Source organism: Gadus chalcogrammus, chromosome 20 (genome assembly GCF_026213295.1).
Source record: "Gadus chalcogrammus isolate NIFS_2021 chromosome 20, NIFS_Gcha_1.0, whole genome shotgun sequence".
NCBI lineage: Eukaryota > Metazoa > Chordata > Actinopteri > Gadiformes > Gadidae > Gadus > Gadus chalcogrammus.
The window spans coordinates 18,065,891-18,084,792 of NC_079431.1; the positions used below are offsets into that span (position 1 = coordinate 18,065,891).

Sequence of the window (18,902 nt, forward strand, 5' to 3'; positions counted from 1 at the left end):
CTTTTACTGCCTCAGCTATCGTGAACCGAGTACCGCATTTGACACTATAGAACCACAGCATATTTTCTTTATGTGTTCATCTGAAGTGTGTGTGTGAATTTCTACAGATATAAAAAAACCTGCTTTTGTCGAAAGACGAAAGGGATTCACTGTTACCAGTCGACAATGCAACGGTGGCAGTTGCATGTGTGTGTTGTTGTGTGGGTATGTTAATGAGTGTGTCTGCTATTTGTTATTTGTGGTTCTTTGTGTTGTTGTTTAGGCAAAGTGCTTCTGACATGCAGAACCTATACAATGAATGAGACTATTTAAACAGCATGTCTGAGTCAATTGGTGTGACAAAGGAAGTGCCAGGTGACAATGGAAAATAACACCTACAGTACTTAGTGATGGGTGGTGGCCTGATTTTTAAAGAAGCCTTGAAAATGAGGCTCCACGATTATGAACACCATGGAAGAAGAAAACTCAAAGATCCTCTGAATATAAAAATCAGGAAGACATATAAAGACCCCAGAATATGGGGTCTTTGTGTTTGTTCTTCTTCTATTGTAGTGTCTGAAGGAGTCTTGCGAAAGACACAAAAGACTGATAAGCAGCAGGGTTCTTGCATTGCAGGTAAGTGGCGTGCAGGTAAGGCAGTTAGGAGGAAACCAGTAGGAGGAAGTATGGAGGCATAGAAAGGATAACTTTTAAAAGAAGAGGAAGAAAGAAGGGAGAACAGTGCACAATAAATGATACAAACACATGAGAGCAGTGTGTATGTGTGTGTGTGTGTGTGTGTGTGTGTGTGTGTGTGTGTGTGTGTGTGTGTGTGTGTGTGTGTGTGTGTGTGTGTATGTGTGTGTGTGTGTGTGTGTGTGTATGTGTGTGTGTTTGTGGTGTGTTCAATGGCACGACTGGTGTGTATGTGTGTGGTGTATGTGTTTGTGTGTGTGTGTGTGTGGTGGCTGCTCCACCTTGATCATGAGGATTTTTTGAAGCCCCGGTCTCTGAGAGGATGAAGGAACACAGATGCTACAGAAGAACCAAAATAGAGCCGCTGTTAGCCGTGATGTGAAGCAAAGCAGCGAGAGGCCTTCTAAGTACAGAGGCCTTCTAAGTACCGTGTTACCAACATCTTGCCTCACCATCACACACAACTTTTTCTGCAGAACTGCCCTCTCATGTTTTCAGTTCTTGAGTTGAACTCTTCTGAACATCTGCACAAACAGCTGTGTTTTTTAATACTGAGGAGATTAGAGAAATCGAACAATACTAACTAAAGCTGTTTTTGCGTGGAGACACCTGCGCCACATCTGGCCTTCGAAGATGGCACAAATATGTGCATGTCTCAAGAACATCTGGGTATGTGTATTATTGAGTTGTCTCAGAGCATGCCGTATCTTGTCGTTATTTGTAAAAAAAAAAAATCCTAAAGTTAAAGAGAAGCGTACAGCTATATTCCTGGACTTCGGCTGCGTTCATTAAAAACAACAACAAATCAGCAGACGGGAGGAGATGGTTAAAGAATGGAGAGAGAAAGGGAAAGGAAAGAATGGAAGAAGGCAATGCATGGGCCTGCATCCATCTATGCCAGCTTCCAATGTCCCAGCGTAATGCTATTATGAACCGAGATGATTCAGGATTTTCTGCACACTGACAATGTTATGACATTCCATGAGAGCAGACATCTCTGTGCATTAGTTGTCTCAGCATTTTATGCTAATGACCTTCCGATTTCTTTGCTTTTTTACATCCAGTGACATTTGCCGTCTTTGTTTGTGCCATTAATGCCATGGGTTACTTCAGTTTACATCATCATCAAGTAAGAAGCTGCCAACACAGAGTGGCCTGGTGTCTTCTGGTTGCTAGCTACCTTTGCATCTCAGATAAATTCCGGAAATGTTTCCATTCAGGGACTACACGCTGTTCAAATTATATTATGATCTGATTTTTTAACAGCTTTATTCAAAAAGCTAATTGTATGACTATAATAGTAGTTTCATCTTTTTTTTTTTCAATATAGATCTTCTCTTACATGTTTAGTATATCCTGAAGCTTATTTGATGTAAAATATTGTCAAATGTTAAATGTTGTAATTTAATCTAGTCACTTGATAAATCTATAGACATGTAGTTAATTTAGTGTGTGTGTGTGTGTGTGTGTGTGTGTGTGTGTGTGTGTGTGTGTGTGTGTGTGTGTGTGTGTGTGTGTGTGTGTGTGTGTGTGTGTGTGTGTGTGTGTGACCAACCGTGGCAGGGGAAGCCACCTCGAGGTCCATGGGCTCAAAGATGAGGCTCATCTGCGGGGACATCTGGATGATCTCGCCGCTCATAAGACACAGCTTCTTGTTGTCGTCCAGCACTGTGTTCATGTTCTCGATCCACACAGCGTCCACCGGCCCGTCAAAGATTAGCCACTTCCTGTCTGGGCTCTGGGGCCAGAAAGACACATTGTTGGTCCAACAAGTCACTTCAGACAGTTTGAACTTATTTTATTGGTCTCAAGCTCTGAGACCAATAAAGTTATCTATTATTTATAAATTAAATTCTTACATATTGATTTAATAATAGTGACCCTTTTCACTTCAAGTCGAAATACTAGAAATACTCAAATAATCAGACAGCAATGCTACAGCCAGTATGTTCTCCTTTCCATTACAGGGCAGAACATTTGATTTTGTTTTGATCCGTTTGTTATGACTGAATATTTCCCCAGTGGATTAACTGACTAAAACTGGTTTAACTGAGACTGAGGTAGATTCTACCCACCCTAAAAAGCAGAAAAGCTTTATGACCGGAGCCATGCTAAAACAAGGGTACATCTGGTGAGTTGCCTTTGAAAAGACGGAGACAGCTTAGAGCCTCATTTTTGCTGGTTTATAATTTGAAAACAATAAATAAAATAGCATACGTATACATTAGCTGATCAACTAACAGTGTAGGACTCTTAAGTTGATCAGCAAATGTCATTGTCAAAATGTAATATTGCGCTCTAGTGTTCTCATGTTCAAATAATGTTCTCAACACTCGGTATCAATGTAACATATTGTTGGACTGGGTAGCCCATTCTGCCGGCGATTTGAGTTCGTCCTGCATAGGGTTCTGGAGAAGAGCATTACATTTCTTTCTGGTTCCGATACGTGTTTACGGGAGCCAATCACCAAGCTGGCTTTTCCCCCTGGCGCGCTATTTTCTGGTTTAACACAATGACGACAGGGAAGCGACGGCAAGCAGCCAATAGCGTACAGAGTCATTTGAACTAGGCCCGTTGATCGTGCCTCTTGTGCTGAAGAAAATGACAGCAGCTTCCCCAGACCAACGTGCAATCTACGATTGATCTTGGTCTGGCAATAGCCAGACTAACATGTTGTACCTTTCAATATAAAAACCTATTTGAGACATCAAGAGTCAAGTCATTTTTTTATTTGGAGAATATATGTGAACTATTTGAAATTTCGATATCACTCTGCGATAAGCCATTGCACTGTGTCAAACTTGCTAAATTCCAATTTATAATTAGTTATACTGTTTTAAAGATAATGGGACACGCTTCAATATTCCAATATTCCAAACTCTGAACGCTATTTTAATTAAAGTGAAAATAACAGCTAATCTTTCCAGCAGGTTGGCCCTGGGTTCTTGAAACTGTATTAGTTGAGGGTACGGGAAGGTTTTATTCTCGATTAAAAGTTTGCGCGAAAAGCTCCAAAACACTTTAGACCGAAGCTGGGGTCTCAAAGCCCACTCAAAACTCTTCCCTTTCATGAATTAATTATTCTGTAAAAAAAAAGTTTGGCACAGCTTTTGGGGTGACTTGAGGATCCATGAGCGTAGTGCTATTCAAATGCAGCAGAGAGTGTTTAATACATGTCATAATGTCTCAGGGGAGGATCTGCACCGACACCGAGTGGCAGTTCCGGCGCAAGCTGAGGTTGCTTTTAAATTAATTTGTTGTAATTTTAACAAGCGGGCGCTGGTGGTGGCGGTGGCTGGGCCGCGGGCCATAAGGCGCACTGGTGAGAGGGGGTGTAATGTAATGATCTACAGAGAGAGAGCGCTGGCTCTGGGAACATCCAGCGTCTACAAGCTAATTAGGTTGTGTATGCAGATCTCGCCCCCATCGCCGTGTCTCTCCAGACCTCTGTAGACAAAAGTAATTGCTGCCATGAAGCTTTAAAGGAGTGTGTATGTCAGTTTGTGTCTGTGTGTGTGTGTGTGTGTGTGTGTGTGTGTGTGTGTGTGTGTGTGTGTGTGTGTGTGTGTGTGTGTGTGTGTGTGTGTGTGTGTGTGTGTGTGTGTGTGTGTGTGTGTGTGTGGTTGTCGTTGTGTTTGAACTCCACATCAATATGGATCCATTTTTAATAGTTGGGCTTTTTTTTGTGCACCAGTCCTCTATTTAGTTCCAGTAAGTTGTTGAGTACAGGCCTGGCCATCATTAAAGTGTACTCTTGAGTCAGTGCATGTATGCTGGTTTCTCACCATGGGAGGTATCACAGGAGTTTTGTGTGACATCAATATTATTATTACTACTGTTCAATACTAACGTGCGGGTTAAGAGCAACAACTTCAATCTGAGAGAAGATTGGTTCCACATCGGTTTACACATGTGGGGCGAGACAGAGCTATGAAATTACAGCTTACATTGGAGAGAACCGAAGTTTTAAAATCAATCTATGTTAATACGTGCCACTCAAGATGTCACTCGGCTGAAAAGGGGGCATTGTGCGCTACAATAACCATGCCATTTATTCATGTGTGTCAGCTGTCTTGATTTAAACCAAAGACAGATTTGAACCAAAGCCTCCACAATATGTTTCTATTCCCATACCTCCATTGTCATCTCCAGTTTAATAATACATACAATCACCGTATACGCTCAATGGCGTAGGGCTGACTGACTGAATTTAGATTAACTCAATCAACCTGGTTAGTCTATGGCTAGTGTGATTTAAAAAGGGATGCAATCTGATTTGTTTCATTTTAATGTTCTGCATTTTAATCGCACAAAAAAAAAAGTCCATAAAAAAAAAAAAAAAAAAACAGTACAAAAAAAATACAGATTTTTGTCACCTGTGACAAAAATCTGGGTAGCTCCCAGTGGTCCACTCAACTGTGAGACGGAATAGTGGGGGGGCTAGAGGGGGGCTAACAGTGGTCCACTCACCTGTGAGAAGGGATAGTCCGGGGGCTAGAGGAGGGCTACCGATGGTCCACTCACCTGTGAGACAGCGAAGGCTCTGTAGCTGACGGCGAGGATGCCGTCCGCCCACTCGTGGGAGACAGGGTCAAACTGTCCGTACAGCTGACCCATGGTGATGGACTTGGGGTTGATGACCTTGATCTGGACCGGGTTCTCCTCCATCAGACCCTAGTGGGCGTATAAATGCACAAATAATATTAATATACTGTTTAGACACACACACAGTAATTATGTACTACCAACACATGTATTCGTTTGCTCAACAGAAAAGGACAGCAGTTTGCATTGACAGCCGAAACAACTAAGAAACAAACAAACAAAAAAAACAACAACAATGGCTTCAGTGTCGGCGCAAGGATTCACTCATTTGACTCCTGTTTCCTGCGTCGAGGCTCATAAATCGACTGGCAGATCAATGTCGGCGTGGTGATAAAAGCCTCCCCTCACTGAGCGAGGAAAAGCCAAACCCGCAGCAAACAGCGAGCTGACACGCTGTCAGCTTGTGTTAAAAAGGTTGACAGGAGAAACCGCTCAAAACATTTTTAAAAAGAAGCGAAGAAGAAGAGAGAGGGAGGGCGGACATGACGGTCTGGCGAGGGGGACAGTGATGAATGTGGCGTTGTACCAGGTGCTGCATTCATCTATCTATTGTTGGCGTGTATGGAGGCTCTGTCGCAGCAACCCAGGTTCAACCAGAGAGAGGTACTGACAATGTGAAACACCTGCTGGTGAACAAACACTTAAACACTCATCAAAGGGATTGATGACCTGAAGCAGGCTGAATGCGCTGCAGGACGGACTCTGGGGTTCACCGTAACCCAACAACAAAGTACCTCAATGAGTCATGTTGACGCAGCATTACATTAACACATTTAGCAGGTGCTTTTATCAACAGCAACACACGAGTCAGGTTTAGAACTAGCATACCATTCAATAATGACTGGTGTTATTCTTCAATAGTTGTGTTTACATCGAGTTGACCTGGGAATTTTAAGGTGACAAAGTGACAAACCAGAAATGATAATAAGGCGCATTTCCATCAACTTGTTTGGAGCAAATAAACTACACTATGCAAAGTGTAGTTTTGTCAGAGGATAACTGCATAGGCTACATTACGCATGACAGTGTAAACCGGAAAACAAAACAATGGGCTAATCAAATCCATTGGAGTGCATTTCATTTCTTAATTTCTGGTGGATTTTGAAATCCAGTTTCTGTTTTCCATCTAAAAAGGCAGTGATGTGACCGAGGAATACTTTTTGGGCTGTTGTTGTTATTATGGGATCTAGAATTGCGCGCCCTGAACCTCTAGTTGTAATTAAATCCATAGGAATAATGTGGAAACCCTAGTCGATAATATAACAACTTTCTGAGCGCATAATATGTTAACATTCAGCCTATAATTTTACAACGAATAACATTTGTTCACCACAAATTAAGCAGCGCCAACATTTATAAATGTTTTAACCATTCTGCGAAAAAAAGGCAACAGGCTGAATATCATTTAGTGGGTCACTCAATGACATGAAGAAGCGTCATCAACACGCCCACTGAAGTGGTTTGAGAAATACAGACTTTCTACTCCTCATTCACATATAAGGTCATTTAAAATTTTCTATGGAGAAAGAACGACCTCAGGGGTAGTATTATTCAGGAGATTTTCAGTGAACAAATTTCAGGATATGTTGTTCACACATAAGGCCCATCAGGAGAATATCAGCACTTACATGTGTTTCTGAAAGCAGCTAGTGTATCAGCATTTTATTACATTAGGAAATTAGTCAATACATGGTAACAGCGGTAATTGTTCAATAATAATAATAATGGATTGAATTTATAGAGTGCTTTTCTAGACACTCAAAGACGCTTTACAGTGAAGCGGGGACCTCACTAACCACCACCAGTGTGTAGCACCCACTTTGGTGATGCACGGCAGCCAATCTGCGGCAGAACTTTAGGGGGATTAGAGGGCCAGATTGAATGAGCCTGGTTGGGCCAGGACACCGGGGAAACCCCTACTCTTTGCGGTAAGTGCCCTGGGATCTTTTATGACCTCAGTGAGTCAGGACCTCGGTTTTACGTCTCCTTCGAAGGACGGCGCCTCCCACAGCACAGTGTCCCCGTCACTGCGTGTGTGTTCTTACCTGCGTGTGTGTCGATGGCAGAGCCGTTATGTTTAAGGGCGAGTGTCGCTGCGGTATGTGTGCGGGCGTGTGTGTGTTCTTACCTGCTCGTGTGTCGATGGCGGAGCCGTTATGTTTAAAAACATAACGCCTTACCTGGGCAAGTGTCGCTGCGGTGTGTACGCGTGCACGTGTGTTCTTTCCTGCGGGTGTGTCGATGGCGGAGCTGTTATGTTTAAAAACATAACGTCTTACCTGGGCAAGTGTCGCTGCGGTGTGTACGCGTGCACGTGTGTTCTTTCCTGCGGGTGTGTCGATGGCGGAGCTGTTACGTTTAGAAACATAATGTCTTAGCTCGGCGAATGTGTCGCTGCTTTTGTCTTGACGTACTGTGTGTGTGTGTGTGTTTCAATGTATGTTCGTGCGCATGTGTTTGTGTGTGCGGTGTGTGTATGCGGTGTGTAGGTGCGTGCTTGCGGTGTATGTATGCCTTCGCATACATACACATACACCCACCATACACTGCTTGGCACATGCGCACATGAGTAACTTGAGTAACTGGTGCGACAGGCCTGATATTATAGTAGTTAGATATTCAGGAAGATGCCAGAGCGGAAACAACCTACATTTTTCTAACTTCGCTCAGTGTTTCACTATGGGAATCGCCTAGGCGTGACCTACTACTGGAAGCTCCAATTGCACCACGTCTGTCCTTGACAGACAGGTCGGACTGTGCCACAGGGTCCCGCCCCCTGCACTTATACAGTCGACCCGCCCTCCTCAAATCATTCTCGCTTTCTTCCCCTGAGAAAGCTACTCAAGCTCCCTCAGCTCATCTAGGTTAGCTCTAAACTGCTTAACAGTTCACAGACGGGTCGTCAAGGATTCCGTCGTCAAACGCAGTCGTAGGCTTTTAACCTGGTTCAGCTGAGTAATAACTTTGTAAGAAGCTATCTGTTACTACACCCGCCGGGCAGTGTCCGCATAAAGGCGAGCTGCTTCTCCGGTTACCCTGTAATTGTTTACAGGTGTCACTGGTTTACGGTGTAGCTTATCGGCTAACGCGTCAAGGCGAGCTTACCGCGGCACAGTACACATTAGGGCTGTCAAAATTGCTCAAAAATGACATTCGAATGTTCGTTTGGAAAAAAATCACGAATTCGAACTATTCGAATATCTGGTTGCCTATTTTACGCAGTTGCCGTCAATATGTCAATAATGCGACAAAACCATGGTTCAAATTAGTGGGATATATATATATCCTATATATAGGGCGGCGGCTTCCTGCTGGGCATTTCCTTACTTTAAAACGAGGGACATCGCGAACAGACGGAGGCTCATTCACAAAGCAGTTAGGCGCTTGTACCGCGGGAGTGTTTTTTCACATTCGAATATTATGAGGGACATCGCGAACAGACAGAGGCTCACTCACAAAGCAGATAGGCGCTTGTGTAACCGAGCGTTGGCACTTAGATATTTATATGACAAGAATGACACAAGCGTGGAAGGGAAAATAGTCTCGTTTACTTAGTACCTATCAGAAGTCACCCAGTCACAGCGTGAGAGCTGGAATACCTATATCCAAGTACGGAAACCCCGAGGGGATAAAATACATTCGCTCTTCACAATACTAGTCTGTTACACTTGTACCGCGGGAGTGTTTTTTCACATTCGAATATTATGAGGGACATCGCGAACAGACAGAGGCTCATTCACAAAGCAGATAGAGGCGCTTGTACCGCGGGAGTGTTTTTTCACATTCGAATATTAATTTTCACGTTCGAATTCGCGTTTTTGGATACATTTCGAACGAATATTCGAACTTCGAATATTCGTTGACAGCCCTAGTACACATTAGCTTGTTGGCTGAGCCAAAACACCCGGAGTATAACGAACGCATCACGGCGAGTAAACACTGCGTTATGCCTTCGCCCGCCACCCCCGCCAAAGGGTCGGAGACGAAGGCTAGGGAGGCTGTATCCCGCCTGTGCCCCGCGTCATGTGGAGCCTCCATATCAGGCCGGGACTCCCACCCCATGTGCATAGCGTGCATGGGCATTAAACACGCTCAAACTTCGCTAGCGGACCCACATTCATGCGCTCACTGCGCATCGATGCCGGAGAAAATTCTGGAAAGGAGGCTAAGGGTGACGGCGGCTACCAACCAGGATCCCTGCCTGGCGGGTGCCCCCGCTATAGCCTCAACGAGCACTCATCAGTCCCACGTGACAACGAGCTGGGCGGACATGATGGAGGCGGCATCCCCGCTCGTGCGCCCGCTATTCGATGATTTAATCCTCAAGCGGAACCGGGCGCTGAGGACGCAGAGGGCGACGGCGACGCCAAGTTTGACCTCCTCGACATGGACGGAATTGAGGAGGAGGAGGACGACTCCACTTTTCCGGTCCAACTGTCCAGACCCCCTAGCACCTCTGACGCTGTACAACCAGTAAATGGTAACCTGTACGAGGTGTGCAAACGGGCCGCTGCAAAACTAGGCATTCAATGGCCTGCAGCCCCAGATGCTGAAGGGGCAGAGAGAGACCTGTACGACGGCAAGAGGCTCCCACCAGCCCAGCCGCCTTCTAAGCAGCTCTTACCAGCAGTTCCCATCTGCATGAAGGAAATGAGCCGCTACTGGTCCAGCCCATTTGAGAGCAAGCTTCCAACCAAGAGCTGCTCAAAGCTGGAGATCCACGGGATGGGTGAGCTGGGGCTGGCCGAACCCCCAGCTGTGGAGCCTTCAGTGGCTTACTACCTCCACCCAAACCGTCGCTCTCTCTCCATCTCTTCAGGCATCTCCCTGCCTGGTAAGATGGACCGCCTCACCGCTTCCACTTACCAGAGGATGTATAAATATGCAGTGCAGTCGGTATGCTCGCTTAATGCCATGACACTACTGTCTGCATATCAGGCTGAAATCCTAGAGGAAATGGGTCGCCAGCTAGACTCTGGGTCACCCAACCCTGCCCTCTGGGATGAAATTTGCATCGTCAATGACCTGGTCCTACGCTCCTCACGCGGCGCAGTTCAGGGCTGTGGCCAAGTCAGTGTGGCTTGCGTCCCGAGGGTGACAACGTTGGGGCGCGATCACATGGGCCCGCTCGCTACGCGAATGGAACAGTGGCGCGCATGCGCAGTTCACCCGTGGATCCTGTCTACGGTTTCCCAGGGTTACAGACTGCAGTTTGCTATGAAACCACCCAGATTCAACGGCGTGTTGGTTTCTATGGCCAGGTGGGATTCAGCACGAATCCTAGAGGACGAAATATCGTCCCTGCGAAAACAAGCGATCAGGGCTGTCCCGAACGAGCAAGCCCAACAGGGAGCTCGTCCCTTCGCCCCATATTAGATCTCCGTGTGTTAAACAGACACCTGCGCAAATACACGTTCAGGATTTTAACACACAAAGTGCTCTGTCGTTCAATCCGTCCAGGGGATTGGTTTGGAACGATCGATCTGTCAGACGCATATATCTTCACATTGCCATCTATCCCGCGCACTGGAAATTTCTCCGGTTCTCTTTTCAGAACAGGGCTTACGAATACCAAGTGGTCCCGTTCGGGCTATCGTTGGCCCCGAGAGTGTTCAGCAGGTGTGTGGAGGCAGCACTTTCACCGCTAAGAAACAGCGGCATCAGAATATTCTCTTATCTGGACGATTATCTGATATGTTCCAGTTCACGCGAACAGGCACTCAGAGATTCTACTACGGTGGTAAATCATCTGAGGACTCTGGGATTCAGCATAAATTGGGAAAAGAGCAGTGTGGACCCCGTACAATGTGCGGAATATTTGGGTCTCCACATAGACTCTCTCTCATCGCGTCACACTATCAGAGAGGAGACTAACGTCTCTCACGCAGTGTCTCTCCCTCTTCAGGCGGGGAGAGACCGTATCGTTCAGGTTATGCCTACGCCTACTTGGCCTTATGGCTTCGGTGATATCAGTAGTGCATTTGGGTCTTCTGATGATGAGAGATTTTCAGCGCTGGGTCGCAGCACTACGTCTGTGCTCCCGTCGCCACCTGAATCGCAAGGTGAAAGTAACACCAGCGTGTGTTACCGCTCTCCGCCCGTGGTCGGTGCGCACGGTTCTGACAGCGGGCATCCCGCTGGAGGCGGTGTCGTCCAGGGTAACCATGACAACGGACGCGTCCTTGTCAGGGTGGGGTGCGACAATGATGGGCAGAGCAGAAAACGGCACCTGGAGTCGCGATCTAGCTCAGGCTCACATAAACCTCCTAGAAATTTGAGCAGTGTTCCTTGCTCTAAAACACTTCCTGCAATTTATCCAGGGCCGCCATGTCTTGGTGAAGACAGACAATTCCAATGTAGTGGCATACGTCAACCAGCAGGGCGGCACTCGCTCACTGAAACTACACGAGTTAGCTCGAGAAATTATCTTGTGGAGCAGCACCAGACTCCTGTCCCTTCGGGCGACACATGTACCGGGTGACCTGAACAGAGGAGCAGATCTTATGTCCAGAGGAAACCCCCTGTAAGGGGAATGGACTCTTCATCCACAGGTTGTGGGACAAATATGGCGGAGATACGGCTTGGCAGCCGTAGATCTCTTCGCCTCGCTGGAAAACACTCAGTGCCCGTTGTTTTTCTCCCTGTCAAACGTAAGGGCTCCCCTAGGGGTAGATGCGCTTGCCCATCCGTGGCCAAACGTGTTACTATATGCCTTCCCCCCTCTCAGCCTGATCTCCCCCACCCTAGCCAGGGTGAGAGAACAGAGTCTGTCGCTAATCCTGATAGCGCCGCGGTGGCCATCCAAACATTGGGTGGCGGAAATAGTGCAACTCCTGGCGGACGACCCATGGCCCCTTCCCCTGCGCAGGGATCTCCTCTCCCAAGCGGGCGGGGAGATTTACCATCCGCACCCAGACCGCGTAGCGCTCTGGGCTTGACCCGTGAGGGGTGGAACTTGAATGCGGCAGGCCTGCCTGCACAGGTCGTTGACACCATTCAGATTGCAAGGGCCCTTTCCACTCGCCAGCTCTACAGTGGCAAGTGGCGGGTTTTTGAGGACTGGTGCGACTCGAGGCACGCCATTCCATATCAGTGTTCCGTGGTGGACCTACTTTGTTTCCTAAAGGGATTATTGGAAAAGGGTAAGGCCTTTTCCACGATTAAAGTGTACTTGGTGGCCATCTTAGCTTGTCATGTTGGCTTTGGGGATAAGCCTGCAGGGCAGCATCCCTTGGTTTGTCGCTTCATGAAGGGGGCGTGTCGCAAGCTCCCAGTTTCCAGGCCCCTGGTCCCTTTGTGGGATTTATCGGTGGTGCTGGATGCCCTGTCTCATCACCCTTTTGAGCCGTTGGAGGCTGTGGGGAGGAAGTTTGTGTCGCTGTAGGTGGTGTTGCTCTTAGCTTTAACCACAGCTAAGCGTGTGAGTGATTTACAGGCATTGTCTATCCATCCTTCCTGCTTGCAGTTTGCTCAGGGGATCTCCAAGGTCTGTCTGCGGCCCAATCCGGCTTTTGTGCCTAAGGTGGTTGAGTCGACCTATAGGTGTCTCACGGTGGAACTGTCGGCGTTTCACCCTCCTCCGTTCTCCTCTGCGGAGGAGCAGAGACTCAATACATTATGCCCGGTACGGGCCCTACATGTATATGTGAGTCGGTCAGCTGCTTTTCGGAGAGGGGATCAGCTGTTCGTGTCTTGGCTAACTCCCCATAGAGGCAAGCCTTTGTCCCGCCAGAGGCTATCCCACTGGATTGTGGAGGCTATATCTCTTGCTTATGAAAGTAGGGGCTTGCAGCCCCCCCATGGCTTGAGGGCCCACTCCACAAGGGGTATGGCTACTTCATGGGCCTTATTCAGGGGAGTGTCGGTGCGTGACATTTGTGCTGCGGCGAGCTGGGCTACGCCTCACACCTTTGTTAGGTTTTATAGGCTGGATGTCTCAGGGCCTTCTGTTTCTCAAGCCGTGCTGGAGACGATCTCACCAGACTCAAAGTGATGTTTGCTGCCTGGCTGAATTTGCATAGCTTCGGGTAGGGATAGGAATTGATAAGAATTTCACGATTCCGATTCCGATTCTGCTTATCGATCCGATTCCTTATCGATTCTCTTATCGATTCTCATTGGGTCAGAAAATAAGTATAAATGTGTTTGTTTGTATTAAATCTCTTTAACATTTTCAAATCAATTGGTCTAGACGAAAGAATATATGTTTGGCTTTTTAAGCCCAAATGCCATCATTATGTGCCATAAAACTAAAAACACAGACTGAAAACAGCCAAGTAAGAGCTTGTGCCTTTTGGAATGCTAACAGTGCTCATTTGCATTCAACTTGTAACAAAATTCAACTGACATAAACAAAATGAAGCATTCATTAGACAGAGATTTATTAGATGGCCCTACCTAATAAACACACAAGACCGGAAACCATAGCAATGCCGGTAAACAAACCCCGAGAAGCCCAATCCCTATGAGAGTTCCCCACGCTACGGCCATCCGGAGGGGACAGAGCTGTTGGCCGTGATATTATATATACAATTATAATATATTATATACTATTATAGAGCTCTGGGAGTCGCAAACTGCAACAATCACTTTCTCCTCCATGCCGCAGTTCACCCCGGACTGCACTGCACTGAGTTTGACGGCTGAACGCTGATTGGCTGTTACGTTACACATGTCACTCAGTTATCACTCTGTTGAACGCTGATTGGCTGTCATCACGACAAAAACTTGTCGCCGGTTTTCTCCCGTGAAAATTCGCCCTTATATGCGTCTCTACGTTCACTTTGTATGGGATCTTGTCGCCCCGTCGCGTTTGGTGTGAACGCACAATGCGATTCTTCCTCGGCGGCGACATGTTTGCTGCGTTCTGAACTAAATCAAAGCAGCGTGTGTGTGACGTCACAACGCATTTGCCGCGACCGGAACCGATAAGCGGAATCGTTAAGCAGGCTTGCTAATGATTCCAAGGAATCGGTTGACTCGGAACCGGTTCTGAACAAGAACCAGTTCTCGATTCCCATCCCTAGCTTCGGGAGACATATGCAATACGAGAGTGGTCTATATCTCCCATAGTGAAACACAGAGCGAAGTTAGAAAAATAACTATGGGTTACTTAACGTAATCCCTGGTTCTTGATAACAGCGTGAGGTGTTTCACCAACACATCCCTCCTTGCATTTACACAGAATGAAACAGGTACAGAATGATTTGAGGAGGGCGGGTCGACTGTATGAGTGCAGGGGGCGGGACCCTGTGGCACAGTCCGACCTGTCTGTCAAGGACAGACTTGGTGCAATTGGAGCTTCCAGTAGTAGGTCACGCCTAGGCGATTCCCATAGTGAAACACCTCACTCTGTTATCAAAGAACCAGGGATTACGTTAAGTAACCCAAAGTTACTTAAGTAACCCCATTTAGGGCATTCGCTTTTTTGTGAGTGTTTAAACTTTCTTCGAGATTATGCAGTTTCCATCAACCTTTCTATTGTAATGCTTCAAAATCTTTAGAAAAACCTGTCGATGGAAACACCCACGGCTACAGTATACCCCTTCCGAGAGCATCTCACACAAACAGACTTGTGCACTGTTGGCGACAGAGTTGATTCAGCTCTCATGTTGAATTAGAACGAGTACAAGTTGAACACACTTAAAGTTATGACTCACTGTAATGAAAATTGCTTCATCCCTTCTGGCCATGTATCCCCCCGGGGGTTGGATTTGTGGGTGTTTGGCCCCTCACCTTCTCAGCGATGTCGTGCAGGGCGGCTGCGAGCACGCGGTAGGCGCAGGTCTTCCCGCCAAACGGCTCGCCCACCAGCATGAAGCCGTGCCTAACGATCATCATCTCGAAGATCTGCAGGATCTTCTCTGCAAAGAACTCCGTCACCTGGAGGTTCATGCGCTTGCTGTTCTCCCTGATGGCGTCCATCAACACCCCATAGTCAGCCTTGGGCAGCTTGACCCCTGGGAAGAGGTCAGAGGTGATGCCCTGGGATAGGTGCAGGGGAGAGAGAGAGAGAGACAGTATGAACCAATGGATAAACTTGCACACAAACAAACTTTCATGTAAATGGAGCATGCACAATTCAAATTCACAAATCACAAACTTCACAAAGAGTGACACTCACACATACAGGCAAGCAGACACAGACAAAGAAACACACACACACACACACACACTTTGATTTGATTTGCCCTTATGCGTCACTTCAACTTATTTTGTCTATTATAACTATATCCATGTCTGGTTATAAGTCTGCCATTAGTTGATCTGATGGCTCTAGAGGGAAGAGCTCATCCTCTCTCCAGATGAGGGAGGATGACTGACGACCCATCTCACCGCAAACAACGGCAGATCATGAGCGAGGAACTTGGGTAGGTTGACGTCGATGATCGACCTCAGCAGCAGAATATCCTCGTTCTCCTCAGGAAAACTCAGCTGGGATAACATAAACACAGAGAGGAAGGGGAGGGAGGATGGGAGGGAGGGAGGGAGAGAGAGAGAGAGAGGGAGAACAAGAGAACAAAAGTGAGAAAGAGAAAATGTAACACACAAAGAGAAATTGTCAAGACAGTGAAAAACGAGCGAGAGGGGAATAATGAAAGCCTTTGGCAGGCAGATGAATGAAGAGGCCTTGTGGGGAGGGAATCATCATTCTAAAGTCTTCTTTGTGGCCCCCTGTGCCACTGATAGGCTCTCCCCTTCAGTACGACAGAAGACCTAAACACCGTTCGCAGCCTAAGCCGGGGGGGTTAAACGCACGCATTTCCTTTCTAAAAGTAATTTTGAAAGAGACGACGGGGATGAGGGTCCCAGCAGAGGGGGACTTCAGGAATTGATGTATAAATGACACGAACGCCTCACAAGACTCTAGGAAACAGCACACCCATGTGGGGAAGCCTATCCCCTTTTTATACAAGACATGCGGCTTTTACTGCGACAACTCCATCTTTGAGAGCCAATCTGATGCCTCTTTTCCCGCCCTCGCACACTCCAGCGCACACCATTTTGTTAGTGAGGGTTAGGGAAATAGAATGGCTTTGAAGATTTGTTGTGTTTTCGAGGAGTGACAAAGACACTGAGGTTAGCACCGTAGCTAGGTTCAAGATGCATTCCTTAAATGGAAGTATAAGTCTCACTCCTAAATGGAAGTTGTATCGTTGTATCGATTGAGCAGGGTAAAGTAAGCTTTTAGAGCAGATGGAAACAGTTCTCTTCCTTATCACTGTTATTAAAGTCTGCTGAGATACAAAGTTCACCACTATGGTTATTGAGGTGTTTGGTTCAGTGCAAAAATAATGGTTGTCATTAGATGATGAAGCTATTCTAGGTTAATTAAAGTTTGCTGAAGGGATTGATTTTGTAATTTGTTTGAATCAAATACATGAGAGCAGTTTGCAACACAAAAATGCATTGTTTCCCTCCAATCCATAAATTGACAGGCATACCCTGAGCAACAGCTAAAAGCTAACCAACAGACTAAAGCTGACCATCAGACTAAAACCTGACCAAATGATTAAAACAAAAACAGACTAACCCTGACCCCCAGACTAGACCTGACCCTCAGACTAATACCTGACCAAAAGGCTAAACCTGACCCATAGACAAAACCTGAACAACAGATTAGACCTGACCAACAGACTAAACCTGACCAACAGAATAAACCCAACCAGCACACTAAACCTGACCCTCAGACTAATACCTGACCAACAGCTTAAAACTAACCAACAGACCAAACCTGACCAACAGACTAAAACCCGACCAACAGACTGAAACAAACCAACAGACTAAACCTGACCAACACACACAAACCTGACCTCAAACTAATACCTGACCAACAGACTAAACCTGACCAACACACACAAACCTGACCTCAAACTAATACCTGACCAACAGACTAAACCTGACCAACAAACACATACCTGACCCTCAGACTAATACCTGACCAACCAACCAAACCTGAACAATTTACCAAACCTGAACAAACGACACAAACCTGACCAACAAACTCATCCTGACCCTCAGACTAAAACCCGACCCTAAGACACAGGGACGGCGGTGTCACACTAAATTTGTACCGGGGGCGAAATTTGTACCGGGCGCGTCATCCATACGTAATCCACTCCAAATCTGCCTGGCAACAGATGATCGCTTCGTCCGTTGCCTGGCAACGGACGATCGCGTCGAATGACGTGAACATTCGCGAACCTTCTATCTAGCGATCCGTTATCTGTATTGTGCTATTTCGTCCTTGACCTGCTTTAAACACTCAGTTTACTTGCTAAATTTGATTAAACAATTAAATACAATGCAAATATAAAGTAAAGTGTTATCTGTAATGATATCAACATCAGTTATTACACCGTCACACGGAGCATGCGCAGTTGGATTGGCGCGCTGCATGTTGATGTCTGTTCCAAGATACATCGTGTGTTTATTAAGGAACCCAACAAAACATTACATTATCTAGCGATCCGTTAACTGTATTATGTTATTTCGTCTTTGGCAACATGAGCGCGAATGTTTCTTGAAACCTTCCCGGCAACGGTCGATGCGATCATCTGTTGCAGGGCAGGTTTGTAATGGATTACGTAATGATGACGCGCCCGGTACAAATTTCGCCCCCGGTACAAATTTAGTGTGACAGCGGCGTCAGCGAGCGGTACCTTGAGGTTGCCTGCGGCCGTCAGGACGGACTTGACGGCCCGCATGCCGTAGTCGTAGTGGTGCTGGGAGGACAGCTGCTCGGAGCACAGCCGGTATGTCGCCACAATCTTCACTGACAGAGGGCGCGCCGTCACAAAACCGCACGAGTAGAGCACGATCTCGGCGATCATGGCATAGTCAGGCACCATCATGGCCACCGTCCTGAACAGGGCCTGAGAGAGGAGACGTTGAATGTCAGGACAACCACAAGCATCAGCCATGGTTTGTAAAGACAAAACGAAAATTATATTTACAACTAAATTTACAGCAATATTTACAACAATATTGACCAAATTAATTACAACGATATAATATGTGTGTGTTTGAGATTACAAATTATACTTTGTTAGTTTTATGACACACACATAACTACACTATTCAAATACTTCGGTATCAGTTACACCTGCCGTCCAGTGTGAGACAGAGACAGACTTTAAACTAACTGGTTCCAATAATAATAATAATAATAAATATAACCGCAAGCGGTGATTAACGGGGTCCTAGCAAAATTAAAAGTCAAGAAAACACTAATTGAAGATATATAAATATGACTTATAATTATGAAGAAAAGATGTTGATGAAGATGTTCCACTTAATGCAATACTGTGTCTCGGCTTTCAGTTGAGCAATGGCCGAATGTTATGTTCAACTGGTTCATAATGCTCTAATCGGGATTCGAACTCTCAACCTAAGGATAACCTGTACAAGGCATTATCCCATTGAGCCACTTATAAACCTGAACTACAGTCTCATTCACATGTCTAGTGATAAGCACACAACATCCAGAAAAATCGAAGCACACATTTCTCAAGTGAATTAAGGGCTTTCTTAAAAGAGTACAGATCTGAAAATTTGCACTGTTAATGGTATCCACCTAATGATAGCTGTGTGTTAGTTATACAATAACAAAATAGTCATAT

The 18,902-nt window shown here is 46.2% G+C and overlaps 1 protein-coding gene across 1 annotated transcript in view; it reads right to left on the minus strand.

Moving 5' to 3' along the window:
- dnah7 (dynein, axonemal, heavy chain 7) overlaps positions 1–18,902 on the minus strand; it is a 108,559-nt gene that overhangs the window by 62,530 nt on the left and 27,127 nt on the right. Inside the window, exons 29-33 of the mRNA XM_056579237.1 lie at positions 17,943–18,155; positions 15,616–15,714; positions 15,016–15,264; positions 5,200–5,349; positions 2,231–2,413 (exon numbers count right to left, since the gene is read on the minus strand). Of these exons, the coding sequence (XP_056435212.1) occupies positions 2,231–2,413; positions 5,200–5,349; positions 15,016–15,264; positions 15,616–15,714; positions 17,943–18,155 (894 nt within the window). The remainder of the gene's footprint in view (positions 1–2,230; positions 2,414–5,199; positions 5,350–15,015; positions 15,265–15,615; positions 15,715–17,942; positions 18,156–18,902) is intronic.